This window comes from Marmota marmota, unplaced genomic scaffold (genome assembly GCF_001458135.2).
Source record: "Marmota marmota marmota unplaced genomic scaffold, marMar, whole genome shotgun sequence".
Lineage (NCBI taxonomy): Eukaryota > Metazoa > Chordata > Mammalia > Rodentia > Sciuridae > Marmota > Marmota marmota.
The window spans coordinates 3,460,151-3,487,393 of record NW_026000020.1 but is presented as its reverse complement, the minus strand read 5'-3'; the positions used below and the strand labels follow the sequence as shown (position 1 = coordinate 3,487,393).

The following is a 27,243-nucleotide window of genomic DNA, read 5'->3' as shown; positions in this document are numbered from 1 at the left end:
GTATAAGAGACAGGGATACCGGGAACTGAATTCGGGGGCACCTGACCACTGAGCCACATCACCAGCCCTACTTTGTAGTTTTATTTGGAGACAGGATCTCACTGAGTTGCTTGGTGCCTCACTTTGCTGAGGCTGGCTTTGAACTCGTGATCCTCCTGAGCCACTGGGATTACAGTGTGCGCCACTGCGCCCAGCAGGCAGTGATTTTTAACAATGCACTTGTGCGTGTGGCAGAACTAGAAATCCCAGGGCTTACTACATGGGCACTCTACCAACTCAATTACATCCCCAGCCCACTTTTTAAAATTAATTTATTTTTAAAGGCTGATCTGTCTACAGTGGCCCCAAATGCTTTTACTACCTTAAGGAATAAATCTGTTATCACAACCTGAACAAGTAAATTTCATATAGACATTAAAAAAGCATGAAGTGGCATGTGTGAGGCACTGGGTTTGATCCTCAGCACCACATTAAAAAGATAAATTTTGTGTGCATCTACAATTTTTTAAAATATTTTTTTAAAAAGCATGAAGTATGTAGCAGCTTCATTTTGAAGAGTTTGGAACATCTGATGATCACAATTTAAATCTCTTAATAATATTCAGCTCCACAAAATAATCCTGAATTTTGGAAGAAAAGGGGTCCAAGTTTAAATACTAATCTTGACAAAAATCTCTTTACAAAACATTTCATATTCTTCACAGAAAATTCATACCTGGCTCATTTTGGGCAACTCTTTCTCAGTTTTATCTTTTTCTTTGGCTAAATCTTTAATCATCTGTTTCAGCTGCTTCTGATAATCAACTGTATCACCTTGTGACAAAGGGAAACATTAATAAATAAATAAATTCAATGATAGCAAGCACGGCGATGGGCATGGGAAAGGAAGGGGGATTCCACTAAGCAAATCCGTAAAATACTAAAAAGCAAGAGTTTCCGTCAGAAGGAGATTTTTACAGTGACTACAGATTCCCATCTGTGTTCCCCGGGAGAATCTGCCACCAGAGGGCCCCGGGAAATGGCAAGGGAGAGAAAGGAACCCAGTGGGCACCACTTCCACCGCGAAGGCCTCTGGATGAAAGCAGTGGTCTCCCTGGTGATTCTCACCAGGGAGGGCAGAAACCAGCGGCTTCGGGGTGGGGGGGGGTGGCAAGGACAACTGTGTCTGGGGACAGATAATGAAAGAGGTACATGCCATTAGACTTCCCAAACACCAGGGGTCTTGACGTGGATAACAGAGGATTCTTTAATGGTGACTGGCTGTCTCGGTCATTTTCAGTGAGTGCTTAAAAATAAATAAATAAATAAAATTTAACACATTTCCTAACAAAAACAAGTAATTTAGGCAACAAGTAACTACAGACTAAGCCAGCAGCTCCCAACCTGTGGGCTGCGGACTCTGCAGGGTCCAGAAACCCAAAGGCCCATGGAGCAGTGTCTGGACACACAGTGAGTAATATGTCCCATGTCCCAAATCTATACAGATAACATGCAAATTCAGAATTCACATGTCACATACAAATTCAGAGAGACTTCTGATGTTGACCTGGAAGAAAGTAAGTAAAATCCCATTCGTAAAACTAAAACCTACACACATACTAGAAACTAGAAATATACTCAATCTCAGAATGGCAGAATAATTGGCAATTATGTTAAACTTTTCATGACAATCATTTCTCTATACATACTACTATATCTAGATAGTTTAAGAATTGAAAAAGCCTTACTAGACTCAAAGTAGCACCTTACTTTGTTGGAGCATACTAAAAAAAATTATATCAGAACCTTCACACATTGCTAGTGGAGATGTAAAATGGTTCAGCCTTGGAAAATGGTCTAGTAGCTCCTCAAAAAGTTAAATATATATCTAAGAGAACTGAAAACATGTTCCTCCAAAAATCTGTATATGAACATTCATAGCTGCTGTGTTCTTAATAGCCAAAACCACCCAAATGTCCATCAGGGGGATTGTGAATTGTTGATGAATAAATCAATTGTGACACAGCCATGCAGTGGAATATTACTTGGCCATAAAAAGGAATGAAGTATTGATACAAACTACAGCTTGGATCAATCATGAAAACATTATGCTAAGTTAAAGAAACCAGACAAAATGGCACATATTATATTAATTCCATCTGTATGAAATGTCCAGAAGGCAAATCTATAGAAATAGCAGGTCATCTAAGGTTGGGGTAAATAAATTGGGCAAAATAGCTAAAGGGTTGGAGGTTTCTGTTTAGGGTGAAGTCAGATTCAGAAATTGATTATGGTAAGCTTTGCACTATTTGATATATGAAAAACCATGGAATTCTACACTTCAAACAGATAACCTGAATAATATGTGAGATATAGCTCAATAAAGATGTTTCAAAGAAGCAATTATCAGGATATGGACTAGGAAAGATCCTTATTTTTAAAAGGTTGGGACTTAGTAGGGAGCCATTCAGTGAGAACAAATCAAAGACAAAATTCAGTTGTGATTCAAGAAATGTCCACAAGGTGTCACCACAGCTTTGGTAAGCTGCGGATCTCCTATTAGGTAGATTTCTGGGTTGGGAGTTGGGGAGGGTTGTTCTTTTCCACAGTAAATGTTCTTGGATATACATGAGTCCTCACAAGGAAATCTTTCTCCACATATAGCTGAACACAGAGATGAGCAGCTGGAATTTTATTAGTCAACATTGAAACAAAAATTTTTGGTGGTGCTGGGATGGAACCCAGGGTCCCACATGTTAGGCAAATGGTCCATGTAGATGGAATTACACTCCCAGCAAGAACACCACTTGGTATGGACCCAAGACCAGCATGTCAGCCTTGTGGAGCACTGCTCTCAAATAAAATAACTCATCCCTTGAATCTTGGCGTTCCCAGAAGGAACTAGTCAAGTGAGGTGTCCCTGTAGCCCCGCACTGCGCAGAGACCTGACAGCCTCTGAATCTCTCTGTGTATTCATTCACCCTTCCAGTGGATCATTCTCATTCATTTTGTTTCCTTCTAGTGAAAATAATGTTCTTCTGGAAGTTTCCACTAGAAATCAACCTAGTGAAACTAACTGAGCAAAAATGCCCAATACCTGTAGAGGTATCAATCTGCAAAGAAAACTCATGATTTCAGACTTCCAGAATACTCTTTGTCTCTTTTACCACCTGACATGGTTTCAAAGCACCTAATATTCTTTTCTAGTTTTTATGCACAAGTGTGATCCCGGTGGAGTCCAGAAATTTTAGTGAGCTCTTCTGGAACTGCGGAGGCCTTGGGTTCCTCACTGCTTCCTGTATCAACCATGTTCCCCAAGACTGCCATCTCCCCTGGCAGAGGACCAATTCTCTGCACCAGGTGGGTGTCTGTGGCCAGTGTTGGTGCACTCTGCTTGGTCCCACTGCCTCTTGGACAGGCAAATAGGATGAGTTGGAGGCCGAAAGGAAATCACTGGACATACAAATTTAGAGTTGAGTTAATCCTCATTATACTTCCTAATTAGTGACTTCAAACTTTCTGATGTGTGTGATTGTCCCACCTTTAACTAAAGAGCTATTCATTATGGTTGGAAGTAAATGGTTAAAATTTAAAGAGAAGTACCTAATGGTAGTGTGAATTCATGATCTCAGGAAACTGAGGTTTTAAGTTGTTTGCATTCTTAAGACTTTTTAACTACATCAAAAATTCACAAGTTCAAAGACAGCCTCAGCGAAAGCCAGGCACTAAGCAACTCAGTGAGACCCTGTTTCTAAATACAAAAAATTACAAAACAGGACTAGAGACGTGGCTCAGTGGTCCAGTGCCCCTGAGTTTAATCCCCAGGACAAAAATAAATCAAATATTAAACATACATAAATAATGTATCAAATCTTCAGTTTTAACAATTTCATTTCAGTCACACCATATCTCATAATCATGTTTTAAAAAGTTTGAGAGTTGATTTTTCTAAAAATGTGAAGGTCTATAGCTGCTTTTTTTTTTTTTTAATTTTAAGGTGTAGATGGACACAACACAATGCTTTTATTTTTATGTGGTTCTAAGGCTCGAACCCGGGTCCCACCCATGCTAGGGGAGCACTCCACCACTGAGCCACAATCCCAGCCCCTACAGCTGCTTTTAATAATTAAAATGTCTTAGGAATTGACTCTATTTAGAAATAATTCACAATGAAGTCAGATCAAGAATCAAAAGCCTCAAATTCAAAAGCCAGTAAGTTTAAAAGTATGTCAAGATGGAAATTCTAGCTGTAATACCTATGCAACTTTTTATAAATTATTCTAAAATGAAATGTTTATTATTTAAATACCAAGATAAAGTCATTGAATAAAATAAAATCAGTCATGTCCTATTGAGGAGTAAGAACCTGATAATGATTATAGAAAGACAATGATAAAGTAATAAAGGAACTATATATCTTCTATGTTAGTGGAAAAATATTTGGTGCAAATTAGAAAATAAAAGACAGAACTCAACTGGCAGGCGGCTGGGAATGGGAAAGACAGTGGAATGAATGGGACATCACTTTCCTGTGTTCCTATATGAATGCACAACAAGCGAAACTCCACATCAAGTACAACCACAAGAGCGGGAAGTTATACTCCATGGATGCATGATGTCAAAGTACCCTCTACTGATATGTATATCTAAAAACAACAAATTAATTTAAAAAACTCAATTGGTATAAAAAGTGGAGAACTTGGCTGATGCTGCGCAGTCTGTACTTAGGGAAGGAATGGTCCCGGGGAAGGGGCAGGAGGAGCTCTGTGGCCAGGAGAGCTGGCTGGAGAAAACGTGCCTCAGGCACCAACACTAAGGCAGCAATGGCCGAATTCAGAAGCCCACAAACAATGTCCATGTGCATTTTCAATTTCTATGTGTGCTCTAAGAGTTGTAGAAGCCACCAGCATCTTGTGATCCTGGAAACATCCCAAGCTCCCCTGGATCCTGGATGGGAAGTTCTGTCGCCAGCACCGTCCTGTACCAGAACCACAGTGCTGGGGACAGGTGCCCTCCAGTTGGTCCGTACTCGTGTCCATTAGTTTTAAAGATACAAGGGACACATTAAGGTTGCCTTGTTCTTGTTCCTGTCCACGTCAAGACTTGACCTCAAAGGCTTCCAAATGACTTCCTTTGTTCCTGCCTACCAGTGCATGATAGGCAAGTCTTACGTGCTGGAAAACTCAAACGGTACCTAAAAGCAGGAGCCTAAAGTAGCCACCCACTGAGGTAACCAGGATCTTGCTCCTAACATTCCAGTCAGTGATTCTCAAACCCCGAGTCAGCCATCTGGGCAGGGCCCAGTGACCAGATGGAACAAGCCCTCCAGGTGATTTGGACCCACGCTCAGGTCACAGTTCAGTATTTACAATCTATGATCTGAAACACCAAATTAAAACATTTGTCACCCCAAGTCTACATGAAAATTTTAAAAGGACTTCATTGTCATGTACAAAGCTGATCTTGTGTGGAAACAGGGCTCAGTCTGATTTTCCCACTTGGCCTTGCTTACCTGGAGGAATATGAAGCCTATATAACAGTTTGATTTTCTCATTCATTTCTCCATTATACATAATATCTGTAAAAATGAAGGAGAGGAGATTGGATATAAATGGTTAAGTCTTCTTGTCACGACACAAACTTACTACAGAGGGAGAAAGGTCAATGCGTGTGGCCACCACCCCAGATGCACACCAGGCTAGAAAGGAGAGCGTGAAGGGTGGTGGCTGGTGACCGAGTCTCCAGGCAGCACTTTTTGAAGATTTAATTTAATGAACAAAGGTTAGGACTGAGCCACCACCATGCCTGGGGTGCCAGGGAGAACAAGTCCACGGCCTTGCATGTTGAGGGCCCACGCCCCGCCCTCACTAGGAAGCATAAAGGTGGTCCTGGGAGGAGCTTGCAGAGAGAGATGCAAAGACCACAGAATCACAAGAGGCCAGTCACGAACATGTCTCATCATCATGTGGGTCTGCCTGTCCCACAATCTACTCTGTTCACCAGACTGCCCCCGTCCTCTCCGTGAGGACCCAAGCAGTCATACCCAGACAGCTAACGAATGCCTTGAATTCCATGAGCTGGTCCATGTTGTCATCCAGGAGCCGGAAAGTCCTTTCAGCGAGGATCTCCGTATGGGCCCCACAGGTCCACGGCGAGACCAGCTGGAACAGGTGTGCAAACTGCCGGGCATCGATGCGGTACTGCTCAGCGTAGGGCCTGCTGGGGTCGTGGCGCTGGACCCCGGGCCTCGGCTGCTCCCAGTAACAGCTCATCAGGTGTTCTCTCTTGAAACAGGGCGGGAGAGAGAGCTGTGACCAGCGGCAGCAGCAGAACCCGAGGGAGGCTCACACCCCTGAGCCAGAGCCAGAGCCAGGTCTGGGGGCCCCACCTGCGATCCCGGCTATTTCGAGGCCGAGGCAGGGTGGCAGCAAGTAGAAGCATGACTTCCTACTGCTTTCTTTTTCAATACTTTCTGAATTTTGACCCACATGAGTATATTATCAATTTTGAAATTTTAAAGTAAAAACAAAAAAATAAGAACAAAAACAACAAAAGGCAAGGTGAAGTCTTGGGAATAGACTAAAACTAGAGCAACCAGACTGGCCCTGTCACTCACTACGTCACATGCATTTTTTGGACATTTCAATTGGCAAAAGCCTGATAGGGTTCCCAGTACTATGGGGTTCTTTACTATTCAAAGTCCTTCGTCTGTGAAGACAGGAAACAAGGGCAGATGCCCTAGAGTTAGTAACACGGTATGTCGCAATCCTTCTTCCACGGCCATTACAGAACTGTTAGAAGCACCACAAGCACTTGCAGGTGTTAAAAAAAGGCTTAATTTCCATTCTTAAAAACCCGAGGTGCACCAAGAATTTCCATGTATGTTTGTGCATACTGCCAGCTAGAGACCCACAAAATGCTGCCCAAAGAAAATGGTGGCAATATGTGGGCATATAACTAGTTTATATATATTTATGAACTTATAACTAGTTTACAGAGAATCTCACAGAAAACCAAAGAATAGGCAAAGGAAGTGAACAGGTGACTCACTAAGGGATAGACTTAGCCAATGAACGAACAGAATCGTAGAAGATCCATGATATCAAATGCAGGTGGGTGTGGAAAGTGGGAGACAAGTCCCCTTGGACGCCTTCAGTGAAAAGTCAAAATTATTTTACCAGTATTGACTGAAATTCAGAATGTACATCTCCCATCACCCAAAATACCACCTTTAAGAATCCACCCTACAAAAATAACAGCACTGGACCCAGATAAATGCACAGTACTGTTTATGAAGTAGCAAAAACTGCAAACAACGTAAATGTCCCTCAGAGGAGGACGGCTACTAACTCATGCATGGTTCAGCCCTACAAGGAAACTATGCAATCATTAAAAAAGATTGAGATCTGTAGATAATGATCTAGAAAAAAGTCCACAGTGTATGGTCAACTAAAAAAAAAAAAAAAAAATCTTAGGCCCTATGTGTGGCACAATCTTTTGTATGGGGGCGGGGGAAGCAGGTATGCACGTGTCCCCATTGTGTACATGTGTGTCTATAGATAAAGACCGGCAGGGGGCAGGAGTCGGGAAAGATGCTCCCCATGTTCACAGTCATTACTTGTATAAGGCAGGATCACAGGGGCAAGGTAAGGCCCTTCAGTTTCTTGCTTAAAAGCTTTCTTCTTTTTCTTCTTCTTTTTTAAAAATGAAATTAGGTATAATTTGTTTTGTCTTTCCATTAAATTTTGAGGACAAAAGTCTTATGCAGAACAAAGAAGGAAACAAAACAATAATCAAAGAGATCAAATGCCCTTTGGGGCACAATCAACAAGCAATCGTGGTGACTTTAGGTGATCATTAGTAAGAACATGTCCACGGAACACGTAAGGCACTGTTTCAGGGTGTGGATGTTTCCAGGAGAGCTTGTGACCCAAGGTCTGGATTACATTGTGCACATCCCACTTGGGAGGACAGGATTAAGGACAGTTTCTCAGTTTGAGAGAAAGTGAGACATCACAAATCTGGACTTCAGAAATTTAAAGGACTGCTTTAGTGATTAAAATAAATTTCATTAAGTGCTAAGCATGTCATTCATCCTTAATGGAAAGAGTCTGAAGAAGTTGGGCAGAGCTGACTATTGCTTGTTGGCATCGAGAACCAATGTGCCTGTTCACTCCAGGCTTAGGGAAGGGCGGTTAAGGAATGGCCTCCTCTTGAGGAACCTGTCACATGTTTATCATTCAGTGTAAGGGTGTTTCCACATGGCCCCTGTTCTTGAGAAAGTGAAATTCTGATTCAAAAGGGTGCACGTGAAAACCCAGCAAGAGGACATTATAGCCGACAGAACTTCAACAGGCTTTAAACTATTATAATACACAGACTATTAAAGCCATGGAAATTCAAAGGTCAAGACCATGGGAGAAAGAGCAGTCTCAGAAGGCTGCTGTGTGGAGCATGGGCTCAAAAAAGAGGCGCCCTGGGTTGTACCACTGAAGCAGACACCCGGAGACAATGCTGCTTTACTTTTATTTCCCTTGGGAGTGCATTTTGAAAGTTATCTTGGATTTATAGTTTAAGTTTTTGTTTGTGGTTAAGCCCTCCATAAATGAAAGCTTTTTAGGACTAATTATAAATATGAAAAAAATTTTTAATAAGTATCAATCACATTGTTTATCCTTCATAGGAAAGAAACAGGAAACCATCTAACCAAGTTCTTCCATAATTTTTCCTATGAAAGATGAACAATGTGGTCAGTACAAAGCAATTCATTTTTATCGTTAATAAATCTTATTGTTATATAAATTTGGATGTGTGATGTCTCCTGTTTTCTCCTTCTTGAAAACAGTCCTATACAAGTCAGTCTTTTTAAGCAAATAAACCAAAAACACCTTTGTAATTTGTTTCCCTGCTTTTAGGTTTCCAGTATTCCCTGTTGTTCCTCCTTGAAAAGCCAAAGGGGATCAGGAGAGCAAGTAACCTTTGACTTTGTCTTCATGCTACAAAGGAAACTAAAACCTGGGGACAGGTGCTGGCTGTGGGGGACAAGGGTCTGCCAGCTGTCACCATAGGCCCTGCTAGCTGGAATGAGGAGCACCAGAAACCCACCACCCAACAACCCTTCCCAGGGGCCGTGGGAAGGCCCCCTCCAGGCCCAGGAAGGCCTCAGGTCACCCAGCTCGAGTTCCCTACAGAGCACTGCTGCTCAGGCTGTGGCCTGCTCTGGCAATCTGAGCTAGGAAGTGACAGGGGCTGGCGTCCCCACCAGGAAGAGCTGGGGAAGGGCTCTGCCACGCCAGGCCAGCTTTCCAGAACTGCTTCCTGCCCTGTCTCAGTGGGGAGCGGCAGTGCATCCTGGGCCTGCCCTCTTTCAAGGAAGAAAACTCCCAGCAAGGAGTCTGAAGAAACACTTCACAGGGTGATGAGCCTGGCACTCCACCCAAAACCCGAGGACCAGCAATCTGATGTACCCCGTAAACACTGCTGGCATGACAGATCATCGACTTGTTAAATCAGCGAAGACTGGTCACATGGACGAGTACTGATAGTAGCATCAATGGGAAATACCTAACGAGCCGCACCGCCACAGAAATACAGAGATGCGCACACGTATTCCCAGGTAGAAGCATCAGTAATTAAAACTTGTGTCAGGTGATGACTTCAGCGAGGGTCATGGTCCCTCTGTTGACTAGGAACCCATGCTCATTAGCACAGCATGGATCAGGGAAGCCCGAATCACAATGCCAGGCCCTCTCGGGACAGCGTGGGCCACACAGCCCCATGGAGCTGTCCAGGGAACCCTGGCTCCTCCCTCCTGGATGCCAGCCTGTTTTAGGGGAGGGTAATGCTGTCTCAGGAGGGCCCTGATGTGTGGGCAGAGGCGGCGGGCTGAGAGGTTCTGGATGGAAGCAGGCAGGCGAGCCTGCTTCAGCCTCTGCTGCCACAGGCTGTGCATGCTCATCTCAGGAAGGCTGGGTGCTGTGGGCTGGGCCAAGCTCAGGGCCCGTAACTCCCTCTTCTTCCCAGATTTCCATACCTTGAATAGGTCATAGAGTTCCTCTAGGTCCTCAGGAAGAATCGACACTTCGGGGATAACAACACGGAGCTAAAGGAAAGCACAAAGAAGCGACGGAGTGAATGCTAGGTCTGTATCCCGGGAAGACTGGAGGGGACACAAAGGACTGGCTTCCTTATGTAGTGGCTCTTTTCCTCCCAGCATCTATTCCCTTCTGACACAAAGATGGCATGACAGCAGTTTTCCAAGTGTTTTGTCCCCAACCTCCTTCCTGTTCACACAGTACCTCCAGACAAGGGTCCCCTGCTACAAAGCCAGCAGGCACCACATGGGAAGACAGCTCTAATGACAGCTCCCCCTGAAGCCACCTGTCTAGACACTTTACACACCTCCTATTCACGGAGGCACTGGATGTTATCCCCACCATACAACAGGGGAAACTGAGGCTTCCAGAAGGGAATTTGCTCAGTCTGACCCTGGATGTTTCTACACGTGTCACTCCTAGTAGGTTTTTAGTTCTGTACAGAAATAAACAAACAACAACAACAAAAACCCTAGTATTCTTATGCACTCCCAGGTTGGCACCCAAACACCATGAGTGCCAGTGTGAGGTGTCCTCTGCTTACCACGTTCTGCTTAGTGGTGTCCTCGTGTCCTTGGAGGACCCTGATCCTGTGCTTGCAGCGTAGGTGCTCAATCTGCTCCACAGACTGGTCTCCAAATTTCTGGAGGGATACAGGAACCACTTACTTGGAAGCCCTCTGTGTCCAGACAGGAATCAGGAAGTAGCCCAGGAACCCTCCCTCCACGGCCATCTCTCAGGCATGCTTCCTAGTGGGAAGGGGCAGGGGCTCAGGTACCTCATAGGAGTCCCGGATGAGGTCAGCAATGTCAGTCACAGGGTAGGGCTCCCGGTCATCAGAGAAAAAGGCGTGATGGCTGCCAATGGGGGGCCCCGGGCTGTCTTCATTCTTGATATGATCTAGAAACCTGAGCACACCTCCAAGCTAAAGGCCGCCTCTGCCCTCCTCTGAGCACCATCACCCACCGCCTTCCCTCCCAGGGGCATGAGATGATGCCAGCGGACTTTCAAAGCCCACCGCCTGGGAGGAGGGCCAGGCAGCAACTTCCACGGTCATTTCAGAAAGAAGGAAAGACACGCTGAAAGCCAGGCTTGTCCACCTTAGCCCTATGGGTAGGTTTCTGGGGTCCTGAGACTCTCCAGTGCACTCGGCACAAATTCTGTGCACCCGTGTAATTGTAAGCTTCCCATGTTCTGAAAAGAAACCCCCTACTAAAGTGCTGATCAGCCAGGAGCTGGGCCTGTCCTGCTGTGACTTTGATTTCACTGTCACCAGCATGCATACATAAAGTGTCAGAAACCTTCAGTTGGAAGCCTGAGGCTAGCATTTCCTGGTGTCCCTAGCCCTGTTCAAGGCCACCGTAAGTCCATCTAATTTTCTTAGAGAAAAATATTTAAAGTCCTATCCTCCTGGATTTGCACTTGGTGACGAGGGTAAGAGAAGGTGCCTCCTTTACCCCATGCCAGTGACAGCACCCCACAGTGGACTGGCTCTGAGAGACCACAGGGTGACAGGTACGGGGCAGAGTGGAACAGAAGGCATCCACAGGCTGCGCACCTGCTGTTGCTCCTCCTGTGGTCACCCAGAGTCCCAGCTGCCACCTACCCCACCCCCAGCTGGCCACAGGGGGAGTGGCCAGGGCCCACCTGCTGAGGATCATCAAGGCCTGCCCATCGTCCTTGCTGCTGCACAGCCCCTCCGCGTTGGCTTCCAGAACGGCCAGCCCCAGCTGGAAGATGGCCTTTATCCCATCGTAGAAGAAGCAATCGACGACATTCACTGCGCTCTCCAGAGGCATGATGTTGAGGAACAGAGTCAGGAACCACGACAGGGAGACAGAAGCCAGGGCCGAGAGATCCTTCATGTGCTCCACCAGCTCGGGGAGCTGCTCCTTGATGAGCTCCTCAAAGACAGACTGGTCCACCTGAGCCCCTGCAAAGGGAAACCATGGGCTCACACTCTCCAAAATGACCCTGAAACTAAAGTTATTATGAGATGGGCAGGACAATGACAGAAAGAATCTGAGTCCAGAGAAGGACTCACACTAATTTTTGATATTTTAATATTCTCCAGTGCACTTTACCTTTCAACAGGTAAAATAGTATTTTCCAGAAACAGTGCTTGCTCAACTATATCGATATGAAAAGGGAGGGGGCTAACCCCTACCTCACATCATATGGAAAGATGCATTTGAAATGGGTCGTAGACTTAAATATGAAAGTTAATACTATAAAACTGCTAGAAGAAAATACAGGAAGAAATATATTTCTTAGGACATTAAAAACACTAAGTATAAAAACAACCATAAACTGAACTCCAGCAAAAACAACACAAAAACCCTGATGTTCATAAAAAACACCACTAATAAAATGAAAATTTAAGTGTCAAACTTGGTGATAACACTTGCAAAATATAAACCTGACAAAAGTCTCGCATCCAGAAAAAGAATTCCTGCAACTTAAGACAACAACCAATTTGCTTTTTGTTTCCTACAAAGATTTATCTTTTAGTTGTAGGTGGACACAATACCTTTAATTAATTTTAAGGTGCTGAGGATCAAATCCAGTGCCTCATGAATGCTAGGCTCTATCTCTGAACCACAACCCCAGCCCACCAATTTGCTTTTTGGTAAGCTAAAGAGCTGAACACTCAAAAGCAATAAATGGTCAATAAGCACAGAGAAATATCCTAAAAATCATGAATAATAAGAGAAAAGCAAACTAAAACCATCATGAAAAATACTACTTCCAACCCACTAGCATGGCTAAAATTAAAAAGATAATCCCAAGTATCAGCAAGGACACAGAGCAACTGGGACACTCATATACAGTTGATATGAGATCTATGAATATATTAAATCCTCTTCAAAAACTGACAGTTTCTTGTTCCAACATGCATCTAACCTACAACTCAGCAATTCTGCTCTCAGGTTAAATAAGTATCCAAGAAAACTAACAATATGTATTTACAAAGACTTCTACACAAATGTTCATTGCAACTTTATCACAGCCCCAAGCTGAAAGCAACTCAAACACCTATCTACAGGTGACTAGACAGTAAAGTATGGTATGAATGTAGTGACACAGTACTCAGTGACAGGGGAACAAACTATCAGTGTACCATGAAGGTGGACACCTGTCAAAGACTATGCTGTGTGAAGGGAGCCGGAGTAGAGTTCATTCTCCATTATCACACTGGTCCAAAGTTCAAGAGCAGGCTGCGTTCATCTATGGTGACGGAAATCAGTCTGGCCAGACCCAAATCTGGCTCCAAAAACAAGCTGGGCAAACCTACGATGCGTGACAGAGTGTGTGCCTAAGTGACCAGGAGAAAATCAAGCACGGAGAGAGGTTTACACGGGGGAACACTGGTTGTGGAAACCCACCTGGCTTCCCCATCCCCTTCCAATCCAGCTGCTTGCAGGACAGACTGGGAGAGAAGCGCCTGACCAGGAATTTGAAAGGGCTGAGTGGGAGAGTTTGAGTTTGGAAATTGAATCAGAGACCAGGAATCGTGGGGTCTGCAGGCAACTTAGTGGGCTAAAGATAGGCTCCTCCACCACACAAGTGGAACCCAGAGGAGACTTCTGGGGTGCATTCTTCCAGTGTGGACTGGCAATTGCTGGACTCTGGAGGTGCACTGACTTAAAATCTCCAGACCAACTAGCATTCAGCAAAGAGACTAGAGCACACCTGGCCTACAGCCTGCATCCAAGAGTTCCTCCTCCAGGGCTAGCCCTCTCACCCCCACAGCCCCACCCTGATGGGGAACAAGCATCATACTCCCCACAACCCACCTCACCCTGAGAAGAGAAGCTGAGAATGTTTTGAACTCCAACACAAACAATAGTTCAATGTTTCATCAAGATCTTTTTTTCTTTTTACTTTTCTCACATTTCTACCATTTTTGAAATCAATTATTTTTCATGCAACAGTTTACTGAGGACTAGAATGTCTGAATAATATATTTCAGTTTTGTTTTGTATTCTTCTTACCTATTTCTAATTATTTTTTCAATTTTTGTTTTATATGTACTTTTCCTCTCACTTATCTGTTTCCCTTGATTCTCTTTTCTCCTAACATCCAACCTCTATTATTCCCTCTCACTCTTCCCATAATTTTTTATTTCTATCTTCTCTTCTCCTTCCTCTTAAACATCACATCCTACACCACTTCTGTTCTTTGTCCACCCTCTGAAATTGTACACCCCTGTGTAAACTTGCTTTTACTGTAGGCAATAACTGACACATCCTCATAGTAGGAGCTGTCTGTCTGGTTTAAGGCTGGTTATCCTTTGCTGTGAATTGGTTGCTGTTATTATTTGTCTCCCTCTTAAAGGCGAGGTACTAGAAACCTTCAGGGGTACTATGGTGACAGAACTATGGTGACCGAACAGTACCAAGCCTTGCCTGAGGCAGGGAAGGGAAGAGGATACTTCCTGGAGGTGACAGAATGTCCCACCCTGTCTTGAGGCAGGGTCACACACTATCACCGAGAGTCTAGCAGATCACTGAAAAGGAGCAGTCCCAGCAACTCTCACCAACCAGCAGTGGTGACACCCAAGTTCTCTTTCTTCCTCGTACTCTGTCCATTACGCTGCCTCCACGACATGAAGTGCAAAGGAAGCACAGCAACTAGCCACCCAGCCACGGAAGATGGCCACTGGCCCCAACCTCCCTACCGGGGACCACACACACCCCGCCACCACCCCAGAAGTCCTCACATCTTTTGGTTCTTAGGATACAGTTTTCCAAAGTATGTTCTTCCTGTCTTGCCCCCGGTGTCCTGTCAGCTGCCAAGTTCTGTCTGTCAGCTCTTTTGTTTCTTCTGTTCCCAAACTGTGACCATAATTTTAGGCTATGTCTGTCTCTCACCTGGACACTAAATAGTGTCCTGAAGAGTACCACCTACCCCAAACAGTTTTGCTTTTCCCACTAGGAGGCTGCTAGACCACAGAAATGGACACTTTCAGACTGTGACCAACAAGTCAGAGGCTCTGAGTGCAGGACTACAGTTTAGCCTAGATCCCTGCTGTGGTCTAATGTGGCTTAACTCTGTCCCCCTCCCCACAAAGGCCAGGTGCTAAAGGCTTGGTGCACAGGTGGGATTAGGAGGTGGAAGCACCTTTAAGAGGCGGGCCGAGTGGGAGGCCCTTAGGTCACTGGGGATTCTGACCCTTTGGTCATCCTCACAAGAGGGCTGTTATTCAGGAGCAAGCCTGGCCCCAGCCAGCTCTGCTTCCTGGTTTGAGACGTGACTATTTGCTGACATACGCTCCTGTCATTACCATCCCCCACGGGGCCCTTACCACAACTGAGCTGACATGGCACCATGCCCTTAAACCTCCAAAACTGTGGGCCACTTACTTCATAAGTAGCTGCCTCTGGTGTTTAGTTATAACAACAAAAAATTGACTTGTATCAGTCAGGCAGCAACAGACTAACTTGCTTACAATCTCCTTATTTAAGTGGGGATGTGTGTTAAGTGTGGGTCTCAAGGATCTTGGGCACCATCCCACCCACCTCTTCTCTAAGGGAACAGAGGACTCCTCCACCCAGCTCCCCTGGTGGCCAAGGGAGCACCTCCTCCCTTTCTAGGCCACTGCATGAGTGAAACCCACTCTCATTGTACACTGTGACTTGCTCTTTGGGCCAAAGAACTTTCCTTTCCTTCTTGTAAATTCAGCTTCCCACTTAAAATCATGTGTTTTTGATCCAAACTCCACAGGTATTTCTAACAGGAACTAATTCCAGTTACCTTATTTCACTAGAGGACCTGGGTAGAGAATTCCCCAAGTTAATTTTGCAAATTCAGGAGTAAGCTGTGTTTGTGCAGTGCCGCTGAGCGGCCCAGAGGGATCTCATGAACGGGGCTGAGGATGGCCGCCTGCGCAGGCTGTCCTTCCTCCCCAGACCAGAGGAGCAGGAAGGGAGATGGCTTACCGATCACTCGGTGGTTGAAGTAATCAGGCAGCATCCGCTCACATACAGCCACCAGCAACCAGAAGGCCTCCTCCTCCTTGGCATACAGCAGCAGCACAGAGGTCAGGATGTTCATGGACTGTGGAAGGCCAGAGGACAGGCCGTCACAGAACAGGCCACGGGATGCCGCGAGATTAGAAACCCACCCGCCCAGGGCTGGGGGTGTAGCTCAGTGGCAGAGCACCTGCCTACCATGTGTGAGGGCCTGGGTTCCCCCCGAGCACTACAAAAAAAAAACAAAACAAAACATGAGACCACTGGGTGCAGTAACACATGCCTATGATTCCAGTTGCTCGGGAGGCTGACGCAGGAGGATCCCCGAGTTCAAAGCCAGCCTCAGCAACAGCGAGGCGCTAAGGAACTCAGCAAGACCCTGTCTCTATAAAATACAAAATAAGGCTGGGGATGTGGCTCAGTGGGAAAGTTCACCTGAGTCCAATCCCCACTACAAAAAAAACAAAACAAACAAACAAAAAACCCACATGAGCCCAAATGGTCCACAAGAGTAAAGATTTTAGGGGGAGAGACCCAGTGTGCCCCAACCATACTGACACATGGGGCATGGAATGACCATGGTGTGACATTCTTTCACAAGAAACACTCAGTTGAGCAACTGGGCACCATTTGGTCCCTGTCCCCCACCTGGTAATGCTGGATTTAGCTGTGATGTGGGGTTAAATCAAATCCAGCTATTCTATGTTCAGACAGACAGACAGACAGACACATAAAACTGCATTTACCCATCAATTTTGCTTACTTACAGGAAAATGAAATGTAAAATCTTAAATTTTTAAAAGTCAAAAGCCTCTCTAATCCAATCTTATGTTGGGTTTCTGCTGTTTACATTTCTTTCTTTTTGAGTTTGTTGTCTACAGCCTTCCAATCAGGAAAAGGCAAGGTGTTCCTCCTACCCCCATTCACATTTCCTGAAGCAAAGATATCTGCCCTGACCATCTATTCCCAATTTGCATGACCATTTCAAATAACCCCTATGATTTCTGTAGAAGTCTAGAAGTTCCATTAGCCCCTTCTCTTCTTGGCTGGGTCTGAAGGGGCCGTAAAGGTGGCATTGGCCTGCCTGACACAGTGGCACACGCCCACAATCCCAGCAGCTCTGGAGGCTGAAGCAAGATGACTGCAATTCAAAGCCAGCCTAAGCAACTTAGCTAGACCCTTTCTAAAATAAAAAAATAAAAAGGTCTGGGGATGTCGTTCGGTAGTTAAGTGCACCTGGATTCAATCCTGATACCAAAAAAAAAAAAAAGAAAAAAACCCCAAAAGGCACTGCCCTGCCCCTGGAGAGGGGGAAGGGGGGGACAGTGGAGGAATTTTAAAGTCTCAAATTATCTGCAGTGTGACTAGACACGGATGCTTTCTTTCGGCCCTTTTTGGGCACATTCTTTCAGGGAAGGGACCAAGGACTGTGCCTTCACAGGACAGTCGCCAGGACTAGATGGCTGAGAACAGAACAGAAGCCCCAGGTTGGTTGACCAGATACAGACTGAAGGCCTCTGTGCTCGGCACCCCCACTTCACCTGGCAGTAGCCAATCTTGGGGTTCCGGTGGGCGTAGGCTGTCAGGACCCTCCTCAAGGCTGCGATTCCGGTCTCGTTCTGGAAGGCAGGGTGCTCGGGCAGGGAGCGGTGCAGGTCCCGCTCGATCTCCTCGGTCACCAGGCAGCACCGTCCCAGGGACTCCTCCACCAGATTCCCATAGTAGCCGGGGTGTGAGGCGAGGTCCGTCACAGCATCTGGAGGTGCGAGAAGCAATGTTTCAAGGAGAAATGACGACCTGTCGGGGGACCCCAGTGGGGTCTTGCTGCTTGGTGAGGGCCATAACATACCTTGAGAGCACACACAAAGACATCACTGCTGTCACGTGGCCTAGTCCAAAAGCAAAAAATAAACAGGGGAAAAGAAGTCTTTTCTAAAAAGAACCTTATGTAAGGAGGCGGGGGAAAAAGCTCATATTTGAAAAACCTTAGGCCAGCTGCAGTGGCACAGTGCCTGTAATCCCAGAGACTCAGGAGGCTGAGGCAGGAGGACCACAAGTTCAAACCCAGCCTCAGCTACTTAGCGAGGCCCTAAGCAACTCACTGAGACCCTGTCTCTAATAAAATATTTAAAGGAGCTTGGGAGGTGGCTGGGAATTTGGCGCCCCTGGGTTCAATCCGAGGTACCAAAAAAAAAAGAACAACTTTAGGGCTAGAGGCAGGGCTCAGTAGTAGTGCGTGCAGAGCATGTGCGAGGCCCTGGGTTTGAAGAAAATTACTTTATTAAAATGCTTGTAATAAGCGGTACTCCTTGGTAACAGGAAGAGCATATATATGGATGCACACACAATTTTCACAGATTAATTTAACAAAGTTTTAAGCACCCACGTGCAAAGCACACAATTCCAAAGAAACCAGCAAGCTGCCTGCAGGAACCTCAAAAGATGGAAAGCTGGGCGGGGCAAGCAAACACAACATCTCCTGAGCCAGACCTCTAGTGGGCAGGTGGCTTTAAGGGCTGCAGGACTCCTCAGAGTGTCAGGGCTCCTCCACCCACTCATCCACCTGCACCAGGGCATCCCTGGTTTCCGCTGCACTCTGGCCCTGGGGCTGGAAGCAAGGTGGGGCTCTGAGGGCAAAGGGAACAGAAATGCACCCAGTTCTGCCTTAGCTGATGTGTATGGTTTTAAATTCTGACTAGGTTTAGTGAAAATGCCTTCCCTTCCTCACCCTCCCAGGCCTGACGATTCCCATCATTCCCTGCGCTCACAGGCAACACCCGCTACAGACACCCGGTTCCCTGAACTACAGCAATCCTCCCTCCACAAAGGAAACCTCCCATCCCTAAGAAGATAGTCCTTCATGAATTGATGCTCCAGTGCCCCATATCGAGATCTGAAAATACAGCCCTATGTGAAAACTGTGTGCCTGTGTAGGTATATTAAAGACCCAGAGGATACAGAGCAGGGGCATTAATAGGTGGCAGCTTCAGATGCTGGGATTGTAAGTAATGCTGCTGTTTCTTTATTCCTCTATCTGTTATTTTTCCACTATAAATATACACTGTGTGTGTGTACGTGTGTGTGTATGTGTTGTGCTAGGGACAACATGTTAGGCAAGCTACTTCCTCAACCATTTTTTAAAAATATTTTTAGTTGTAAATAGACACAATACTTTTAGTTTTTATTTCTTTTAGTGGTGCTGAGGATTGAACCCAGTGCCTCACACACGCTAGGCAAGCATTCTGCCACTGAGCTATAACCCCAGCCCTAAGCTCAACCATTTTTGAGACAGGATCTTACTAAGTTTGCTGAGGCTGGCCTCTTATTTGTGATCCATGAGGATCACATGCCTCAGCCTCCTAAATAGCTGGGATTATAGGTGTGAACCACTGCATCAGCTATCCACTGTAGAGTGAATATACTACACAGAACTTATATCAAATTTAAGATAAATTTAAAGGTAACTTTAAAAAGGAAAGATTTTAGTGGCACAACTCTGGTAGGCAGTCGCAGAAACCAGCTGGGAGGCATGAGGGGTGATGACTCAGCAAGGAGGACAACAGACAGTGCCAGATGCGTGCCCAACAGTCCAACGGCACGCAGTGGGCAGAGACCTCGAAACCTATCTGGGTGTCTGGGGCAGGAAAGGGGAGGGGAGACAGGAGGAGAGGAGAGCGAGCAGGGTAGGGATGCTAGCAAGAGGCGGACGGAGGGAAGGCTCCAGCCCAGGAGAGCAAGTGAGGAGGGGGCAGGTCCCCGGGCCCACCACCGGGGGCCCTGCTGGGTCATCTCGGGAGGGGGCCTCACATGCCCCCGCTGCACCCTGAAGGCACAGCAGACCCCACTGGCTGGCAGGGCCTTCCCCTCCTGCCCCTGGGCGCCAGATGCTTTGCCCAGTAGGATGGACCTGCTCATGGCGGATGCAGACGAATGCCTGCCCTGCAAGTCCCCAGAGAAGTCTGGCCCCGTCTCAGCCCATCCATCAACAACATCCTGATGGACTCCCAGATGCTGCCTAGGGGCCTCAGCCAGAGGAGGCCATCTCCACGTGTGTCAAGTGGTGGAGGAGGAGGAAATGGACAGAAGGGAGACCTGCCTCATTGGATGCCACATATTTCGACAGAGGAAGGACGAAGAGAAACGGCCCAGAGGGGTTTATTCAACACCATGGCGCTGACAGCTCTGGGCTCTTATGTAGCCCACTTCAGAGTTCGTGTCCTAAAGCGACTTCACTCCAGATTTCCTTGACAGATTCTCAGCACTAAGGACAGAACTGCAAAGTCTCTCTTAAAGGACAGAAGATGGCTTTTGCCTGGGCCTTGTGGAAGAGCACTGCCGCCCAGAGTCTCGGGCCTCGACTGGGTCTCACAGCTGACCCAGGAAGGGTCCCAGGTACACGGCTGACCCAAGATGGGTGGCACTGCCCACCCTACACGGCTTACACGAGGTGTTCCCAGGTCTACTCCAAAAACAACATGTGACCTCAAGACACTTACCTGAAAAAAGGAGCCAGAGCTTTCCGCGTAGGGACTCAGGGATCCCCATGGCTACCAGCTTCCGGATCTTCTCTGTGCGGAACATACACACGGTCCTGCCGTACTCCACAAAGTGGTCACTCCACAGGCTTATTTTGATCTGTTCCCTGGACTGGAAAAGAAAACACTTGTAAATGTACAAAGAAGCCCATCCTCAACTTGTGGAGAAAACAAGGCCTCTACCTACTGGGGATCTTGGGTGGCAGGAAGCTACACCCGTTTTCGGAAGCTTGGGAGGCTCGTAGGGTCAAAGCCAGCCTCAGCAATAGCAAGGCCCTAAGCAACTCAGTGCGACCCTGTCTCTAAATAAATACAAAATAGGGCTGGGGATGTGGCTCAGTGGTCGAGTGCCTGAGTTCAATCCCTGGTACCAAATAAATAAATAAAATACACCCACACAAATACTAAAGTAGCACAGGTCAGACAGGAGGATGGTGGACTGGGGGACATTAGGGAACCCTGGGGTACTGAGATGATGAAGGCAACTGCTCAAACACAGGCCAGCTCAGGTCACGGGGGAGCAAGAGGCATCACAATTTGCCCTGAGCTCCCTGACAGCCAGGAGGAAAATGGAAACCTAAAAAGATTGCTCTCAGTATCAGAAATAAGACAGACACTATTTCTCTAGATGACTGAAAACATTTTATCCCTTGAGGGCAGGAATGGTTAGGGCTTTTAAATAAGATATTTACAAGTGCTTTTAATAATCTGCATTCTCCAGTAATGGGAGAAACACATAAGCCTAATATTTTCCTGCACTTAGGAAATTGTTTATGAATTTAAGAAATAATTTATCTATTGACATATTTATTGTTATGTAAATATGCAGACATATATCAATATATATATATATAATATATATAAAGCAAATGAAAAGGTTCAGTGTGGATAAATAAAATTAACAATGATTACACAGGAGCCTCGGTGACAGAGAAGCCACGTGGGGTAATGAAGTCTGCAGCCCCACCTGGTCCCCATGGTTGTGACATTGCCAGTGCTATAGTCTCTTAAGTGCCTTTTGTAGTCTATTTACCAAATTGGAGTCTCTTTGCCTCACATTTTCCATATAAAGAAAAAACTATAAATGTAGCAAAAATAATTTTAGTATTTAGAGGACAGGCGATCCTTTGTCCCCGAGGACACACAGTGGGATCCTGTGATGTGAAGTTCACGGGTGCTACTGGCTGGAGGGAGCAAGGCCTGTTGTGGAAACCCACAGAGCCAGCATGGCCAGCTGCCCAAGCCCACACAGCAAGACAGCACAGAGCCACTGGAGGACCTAGGGACCCCGCTGCCTGAGCCCTCAAGGGACCCTCGAATCTTATGCCCATGAGGAGAAGACGGAAGAGGAGCACGTGCTGCCCCAGGCCACTGGCCACCTCTCTACCCTACTCCTCGGGAGCTGGTGCTCAAGGTGTCGCACCCACCGTGGTGGTCACTGCCCAGCCACCAGTGGCACAGCAGGCCAGAGCGGCCTCACCCACCAGATGGGAGTCGGGGCTCTGGCTGCCCGACTGCTGGAAGACAGCGGTCAGGGGCCCGGGGTGCAGAGGTGAGCTCTCGTCTTCATGCTCCTCACTGCTCTGAGAGGACACTATTTCGAGATCCCCAAACTTGTGGCCACTGCACAAGCTTGTCGAGTAAAACACAGGTGACGTCTGTCCAGCCAAAAAAACAGGAGAGGAAAACATACACCATCATTAGGTATTAATTAAAAATGCATTTTTAAAAATATATTTCAAAGAAAGTTCTAGAAGGTGAGGCCCTGGCAGACCCAGGTCCGTTTCTGCAGCCATCCCACCATAAGGATGATGGAGCACCTTTCTCAGCAGGTTATATCTGTTCCCACCCAGGGTGTGGCAGCACCCCGCAACCTGTGAGGAAGGAGGGCGCCCGACAGTCCCTCCAGCCCGACACCAACCTAGGCAGCAAACCACCAGCCCCACAAATCGGGGGGCACCCGCTCAACCCTACAAGCTGTGGGGCACTCCCAGCAGCCCCTGTCCTATGTAATGCCCACGCAGGACACCCAGCACACCAAAGGTGACACCAGATTGATGCCCCTGGCCACCGGAGACCAGTCATCTCCAACACATTCTTCCTCACACGCGAATGGTCACCTTTCTACACATGCGCTTGGAGCCCATTGCCCCAGGGGTGTGAGAGAGGGACTGTCACGTCAGGAAAAGCCACCATGCTGCATGCTCCTACCATGTCCTCGTCACTGGCTGAGGTGTCATAGTGCACAGGGTGGTTGGCGTGGACCTGTTTCAGTCTCTCAAGCAGGCCCTCCACCAAGTTCTCTCTGTCCTTGAGCTCGATGAACTGGAAGGCCATCTTGCTCCTGATGCTCACAATGATGGGGTTGGGCAGCAGACTGGTGTCCTCCATCTTCTCGATACTCACTACCTGGTGCAAAAAGTGGCGCACAAAGGGGAGGTGCTGAGAATGAAGCTGACCATGCGTTCTGTGCACGTACAAGTAGGTAACAACGCCTCTCACCGTTACGTATGATTGCAACACACTAACAAAAAAACTGTCTTAAAGACACAGAAGTACTGAAAAAAAAGGGAGGCAGGCCTCCACGTACATGCTCATAAATTATCCTAAGATAGAACAATGGCAATAAGGACCTGGTGCCAAGGTTTAAAAGTGTACAAGGAAGCATCTGTCACAATCACCAAAAGGTGGAAGCAGCCCAACCTCCAGGGACAGAGGAATGGATAAGCAAACCATGGTGCAGGCTACCATGGAATATTATTCAGCCTTCAAACAGAAGGGAATTCTAACATATGCTACAAGGTGGATGAATCTTAAGGACATTATGTAATGGAATAAACAAGTCACAAAGTGACATGCTGTATGAGTCTACTTACAAAATGGTTAGAAGGTAAATTTTATGCTATGCATGTTATCAAAAGTATTTATTTATTTATTTTTTACTATAGAAGTCATCTTGTGGATTTCTTGCTCCACTGATAATAATACTTGCAAAATGAAGACATCTACTGCAGAATAATAATATCATGGTGGTGGGAAATCATATGAAGGAAAAAAAGTTTTCTAAAGAATCAGGCTCAGGGGCTGGGGTTGTGGCTCAGCGGTAGAGCGCTCGCCTCACATGTGCAGGGCCCTGGGTTTGATCCTCAGCACCAATAAAAATAAATAAACGAAACTGAGGTATTGTATCCAACTACAACTAAAAAATAAATATTTAAAAAGAAAAAAAGAATCAGGCTCAGGACCTATGCTACAGGAAGCAAGACCCAGAGGTCTTGATGTGTACGGCAGCTGTGGCACCATCTCAGCAGAGATGCCTGAAGCCAAGGACTGAGTGGCTTGGATGTAGCAGTCAACTCAGGTTGCCCACCCTCCCATTTCCAACAAGAGAAGCATAGCCCCATGGGAGGGACTGGAGCCTCATAAAAGGAAGCATTTTTAAGTTTTTAACTAAAGTTCCAGGAGAGTATGAAAGCCAAACAATTTGCCATGTATTTTCAAAAGGTGAAGCTTTTATAGTTTGCCTTTTTCTTTTTTCCTTTTTTGGCAACAAAAGGGGAGGATCCCTTCCTAAGAGCTGTTGGAAAAGCTTTAATTACTAGGCATGTACTTTTTAATAACAGCTTCATCAATAATGTGGAGGTTGGAGTATGCTCTTTTTCCCCATCACTTCTAGGCAACTTCCAGGTTGGCATAGTAACAGCAGGAAAAACAATGGCCAAATGGGTAAGGGTGTAATTCAGGTCTTCTTCCCTCCTAAAGCCTGGTCATCTAGATATCCATCTTTAGAAGGTGAGACAGTGCAAACGTCCCCACTCCCTGTTCCCCATCTCACAGCCCAAGTTGCTCTGGCTATGATACGGCTTGAGTGTGTCCCCCAAAAGTTCTTGTGTTGAAAGCTTGGTCCCCCATGGGGCAGTATTAAAAGGTGGTGGAACCTCTAAGAGGAAGACCTAGTAGGAAACAGCTCTCAGAAGGGATAGGGGACCTGGTTAGTTCCCACAGGAGGGGCTGTTATAACAGAATGGTCCCTCCCCATTTTCTGGCTTCCTGTCTTACCATGTGATATTTTCTGTCTTACCATGTGATCATCCTGCCTCTGGGATACTGTCCACCATGAGGTCCTCAGTGGAGTTGACCTGGCACCACCTTCTTGAACCTCAGGACTGGGGGCTAAATAAGGTTTTTCTTTTGTTTTTAATTTTTTTTTTTTTTTTGGTTAGTAAGCGTGCCCAGCATTAAGCATTTTGTTTTCGTTTTAGCAACAGAAAATAGACTCCATGACACGGGTTCAAATGACAAAAGGCCGCCTCAGAGGTGCACAGTAGGTCAAGAGGTGAGAGGCAGGGTCTACCTCTCGGAGCGGAAGGACAACATGGCAGCAGCCATCTTCTCTGCTGGCAAAGCAGATGTAGCTGTCAGAGGCAAACATCCGCCCCGCAGTGTGGCAGCGACTGAAGGGTGTCCAGAGGGAGCAGTCCACCACAGCACGCAGCTTCTCCTTTCTTGGCAGCCGGAAGAAGGCTCGGAAGAACTCGTTCTGTGCTCTGGCCTCCAGGTCCCTGGGGACAGGTGGGGAGAGATCAAAAAGAGGTGGAAAAATGAGCAGAAACAAGACTGAAAAGAAAGACACTTTTGAACTCACTGCACAGCTTGACAGTTTAGTGACTGGAAAAAAAAAATGTCACACCCCTCCAGAGCCTGTCAGCCCCACAGCCATCCAGATTCATAGCCAACCTTCTGAGCAAGTACCAGGAGCAGGGCACACTGTCCCCACCAGGAAGAATTCCATGAACTCCTTCCCGGTTTGAGTAACTTTGAGAATTACCACAAAAATGGCAGAAAATCCAAGTGTGGAAAAGTCAGATGATAAGTGTAACAGGTGTCGGTGAAGAGGCGGGGAAACTGGAGCGCTCACATGATGCCAGTGGGAAGGTCACATGATGCATGCACCCTGGCAAACAGCCAGAACCCACAGAGGCTAGAGTGGACTCACTGCCTACCTGGAAAACCTCCTCCTGGGTGAGCATGCCTAACAGAACTGAGAACTTACGTCCATGAATTGCACCCAAATATTCACAGCAGCATTATTCACAGCCAAAAGGTGGAAACTACCCAAATGTCCACCAGCTGATGAATGGATAAATAAAATGTGGTACCTCCCCTAAAACAGGGTAGATATTACTCAGCCATCACAGGAAAGAATGAATGGAAGGAGCTTGGGAACCTTAGGCTGAAGGAAAGAAGTCAGACACAGAAAGACCACGTGTTGCCGGATTCCATTTATAGGAAATGTCAACACAGGATTCGACAGAAAGGAAAATAAGGAGTGGTTGCTCATGAACATGAGGCTTCTTTAGGGGATAAGAAAATGTCACATTGCTGTGGTGATGACTACAGGGTCCCCTGGATACTGTACAAACCTGAACAGCACCCTCCAAAAGGGCTAATTGTTCATATGTGACTATCAAAAATGGAGGCGATGACTGGATAAAAAAATGTGAGATATATATATATATATATATACACACACACACAATGGAATACTACTCAGCAAAAACGAGAATAAAATCATAGCATTTGCAGGTAAGTGGATGGAGTTAGAGAAGATAATGCTAAGTGAAGTTATCCAATCCCCAAAAACCAAATGCCGAATGTTTTCTCTGATATAAGGAGGCTGATTCATAGTGGGGTAGGGAGGGGGAGCATGGGAGGAACAGAGGAACTCTAGATAGGGCAGAGGGGTTGGAGGGGGAAGGGAGGGAGGGGCATGAGGTTATTAATGATGGTTGAATGTGATGATCATTATTATCCAAAGTACAGGTATGAAGACATGAATTGGTGTGAATATACTTTGTATACAACCAGAGATATGAAAAATTGTGCTCTATATGTGTAATAAGAACTGTAATGCATTCCGCTGTCATATATAAATAAAATCAATAAATAAAGATCACACATTGCAATTAAAAAAAAATATGGAGCCTGCCTTTTCTCCAGAGGAGCACCAAGGAGCAGTTCACACGCTGCAAGAACAGAAGGCGAGGTCCCTCAGGATGACCCCTAAGTCCCTGAGAGCCATCACATCCAGCACATTTACATTTAAATCTGAAAAAGTTGCCCTCATAGCAGGCGAGGGTAGAACGGTGGGAACAGGGCCTGGGGAGAGGATGACCAGTGGTTTCGAGTCAGAGAAGGGGCAGGAAGTCCAGGTGTGCGGGAGCAGAGCAGGGGACCACAGGTACCAACCCCACGCCCTGCACTTCAAAAGCTAGACGAAAGGATTCTGATTTTTTTCACCCTAAAGAAATGATGTTTGAGGAGAAAGTTATGCTTGGCCTGACTTAAACTTCACACAACGTATAGAAGAATTCAAACACCAGAGGATTTCGTATACACACGTACAATTCTTATGTTTTTATGTATCCATTTAAAATAAATTTAAATAATCCAAATAAAGTGAATTGGATTATTTAAATTTATTTATGTTGTCCCCAAAACACACTGGCCACATGGCTTTAAGGGAAGTACAGTGGAGGCTACTCCTTCACACGTCTTACAGATAAGATGCGCTTCTGGCACCAATGAATTCCTCCCTCGGGGGACAGTTCCCTTTCCCCTCAGGAGATGGTGGAGCACATAGCGTGAAGTGGCACTTGA

General features: G+C 46.2%; 1 protein-coding gene across 4 annotated transcripts in view; it reads right to left on the bottom strand.

Annotated features, from left to right (window-relative positions):
* The window catches only part of Tbc1d8 (TBC1 domain family member 8), a 112,845-nt gene that overhangs the window by 2,183 nt on the left and 83,419 nt on the right, over positions 1–27,243 (bottom strand). For 2 of the 4 annotated variants that reach the window (XM_015499671.2, XM_015499672.2), the window contains exons 6-19: positions 24,938–25,145; positions 22,795–22,992; positions 22,068–22,241; positions 20,545–20,695; positions 17,590–17,804; positions 16,016–16,133; positions 11,721–12,006; positions 10,852–10,981; positions 10,618–10,716; positions 10,013–10,081; positions 6,023–6,263; positions 5,492–5,557; positions 1,196–1,285; positions 716–813 (exon numbers count right to left, since the gene is read on the bottom strand). In XM_015499671.2, the coding sequence (XP_015355157.1) occupies positions 716–813; positions 1,196–1,285; positions 5,492–5,557; positions 6,023–6,263; positions 10,013–10,081; positions 10,618–10,716; positions 10,852–10,981; positions 11,721–12,006; positions 16,016–16,133; positions 17,590–17,804; positions 20,545–20,695; positions 22,068–22,241; positions 22,795–22,992; positions 24,938–25,145 (2,143 nt within the window). Of the gene's footprint in view, positions 1–14; positions 621–715; positions 814–1,195; positions 1,286–5,491; positions 5,558–6,022; positions 6,264–10,012; positions 10,082–10,617; positions 10,717–10,851; positions 10,982–11,720; positions 12,007–16,015; positions 16,134–17,589; positions 17,805–20,544; positions 20,696–22,067; positions 22,242–22,794; positions 22,993–24,937; positions 25,146–27,243 lie in introns of those variants that run through there. The other 2 variants (XM_015499673.2, XM_048810256.1) reach the window with 2 other exon arrangements.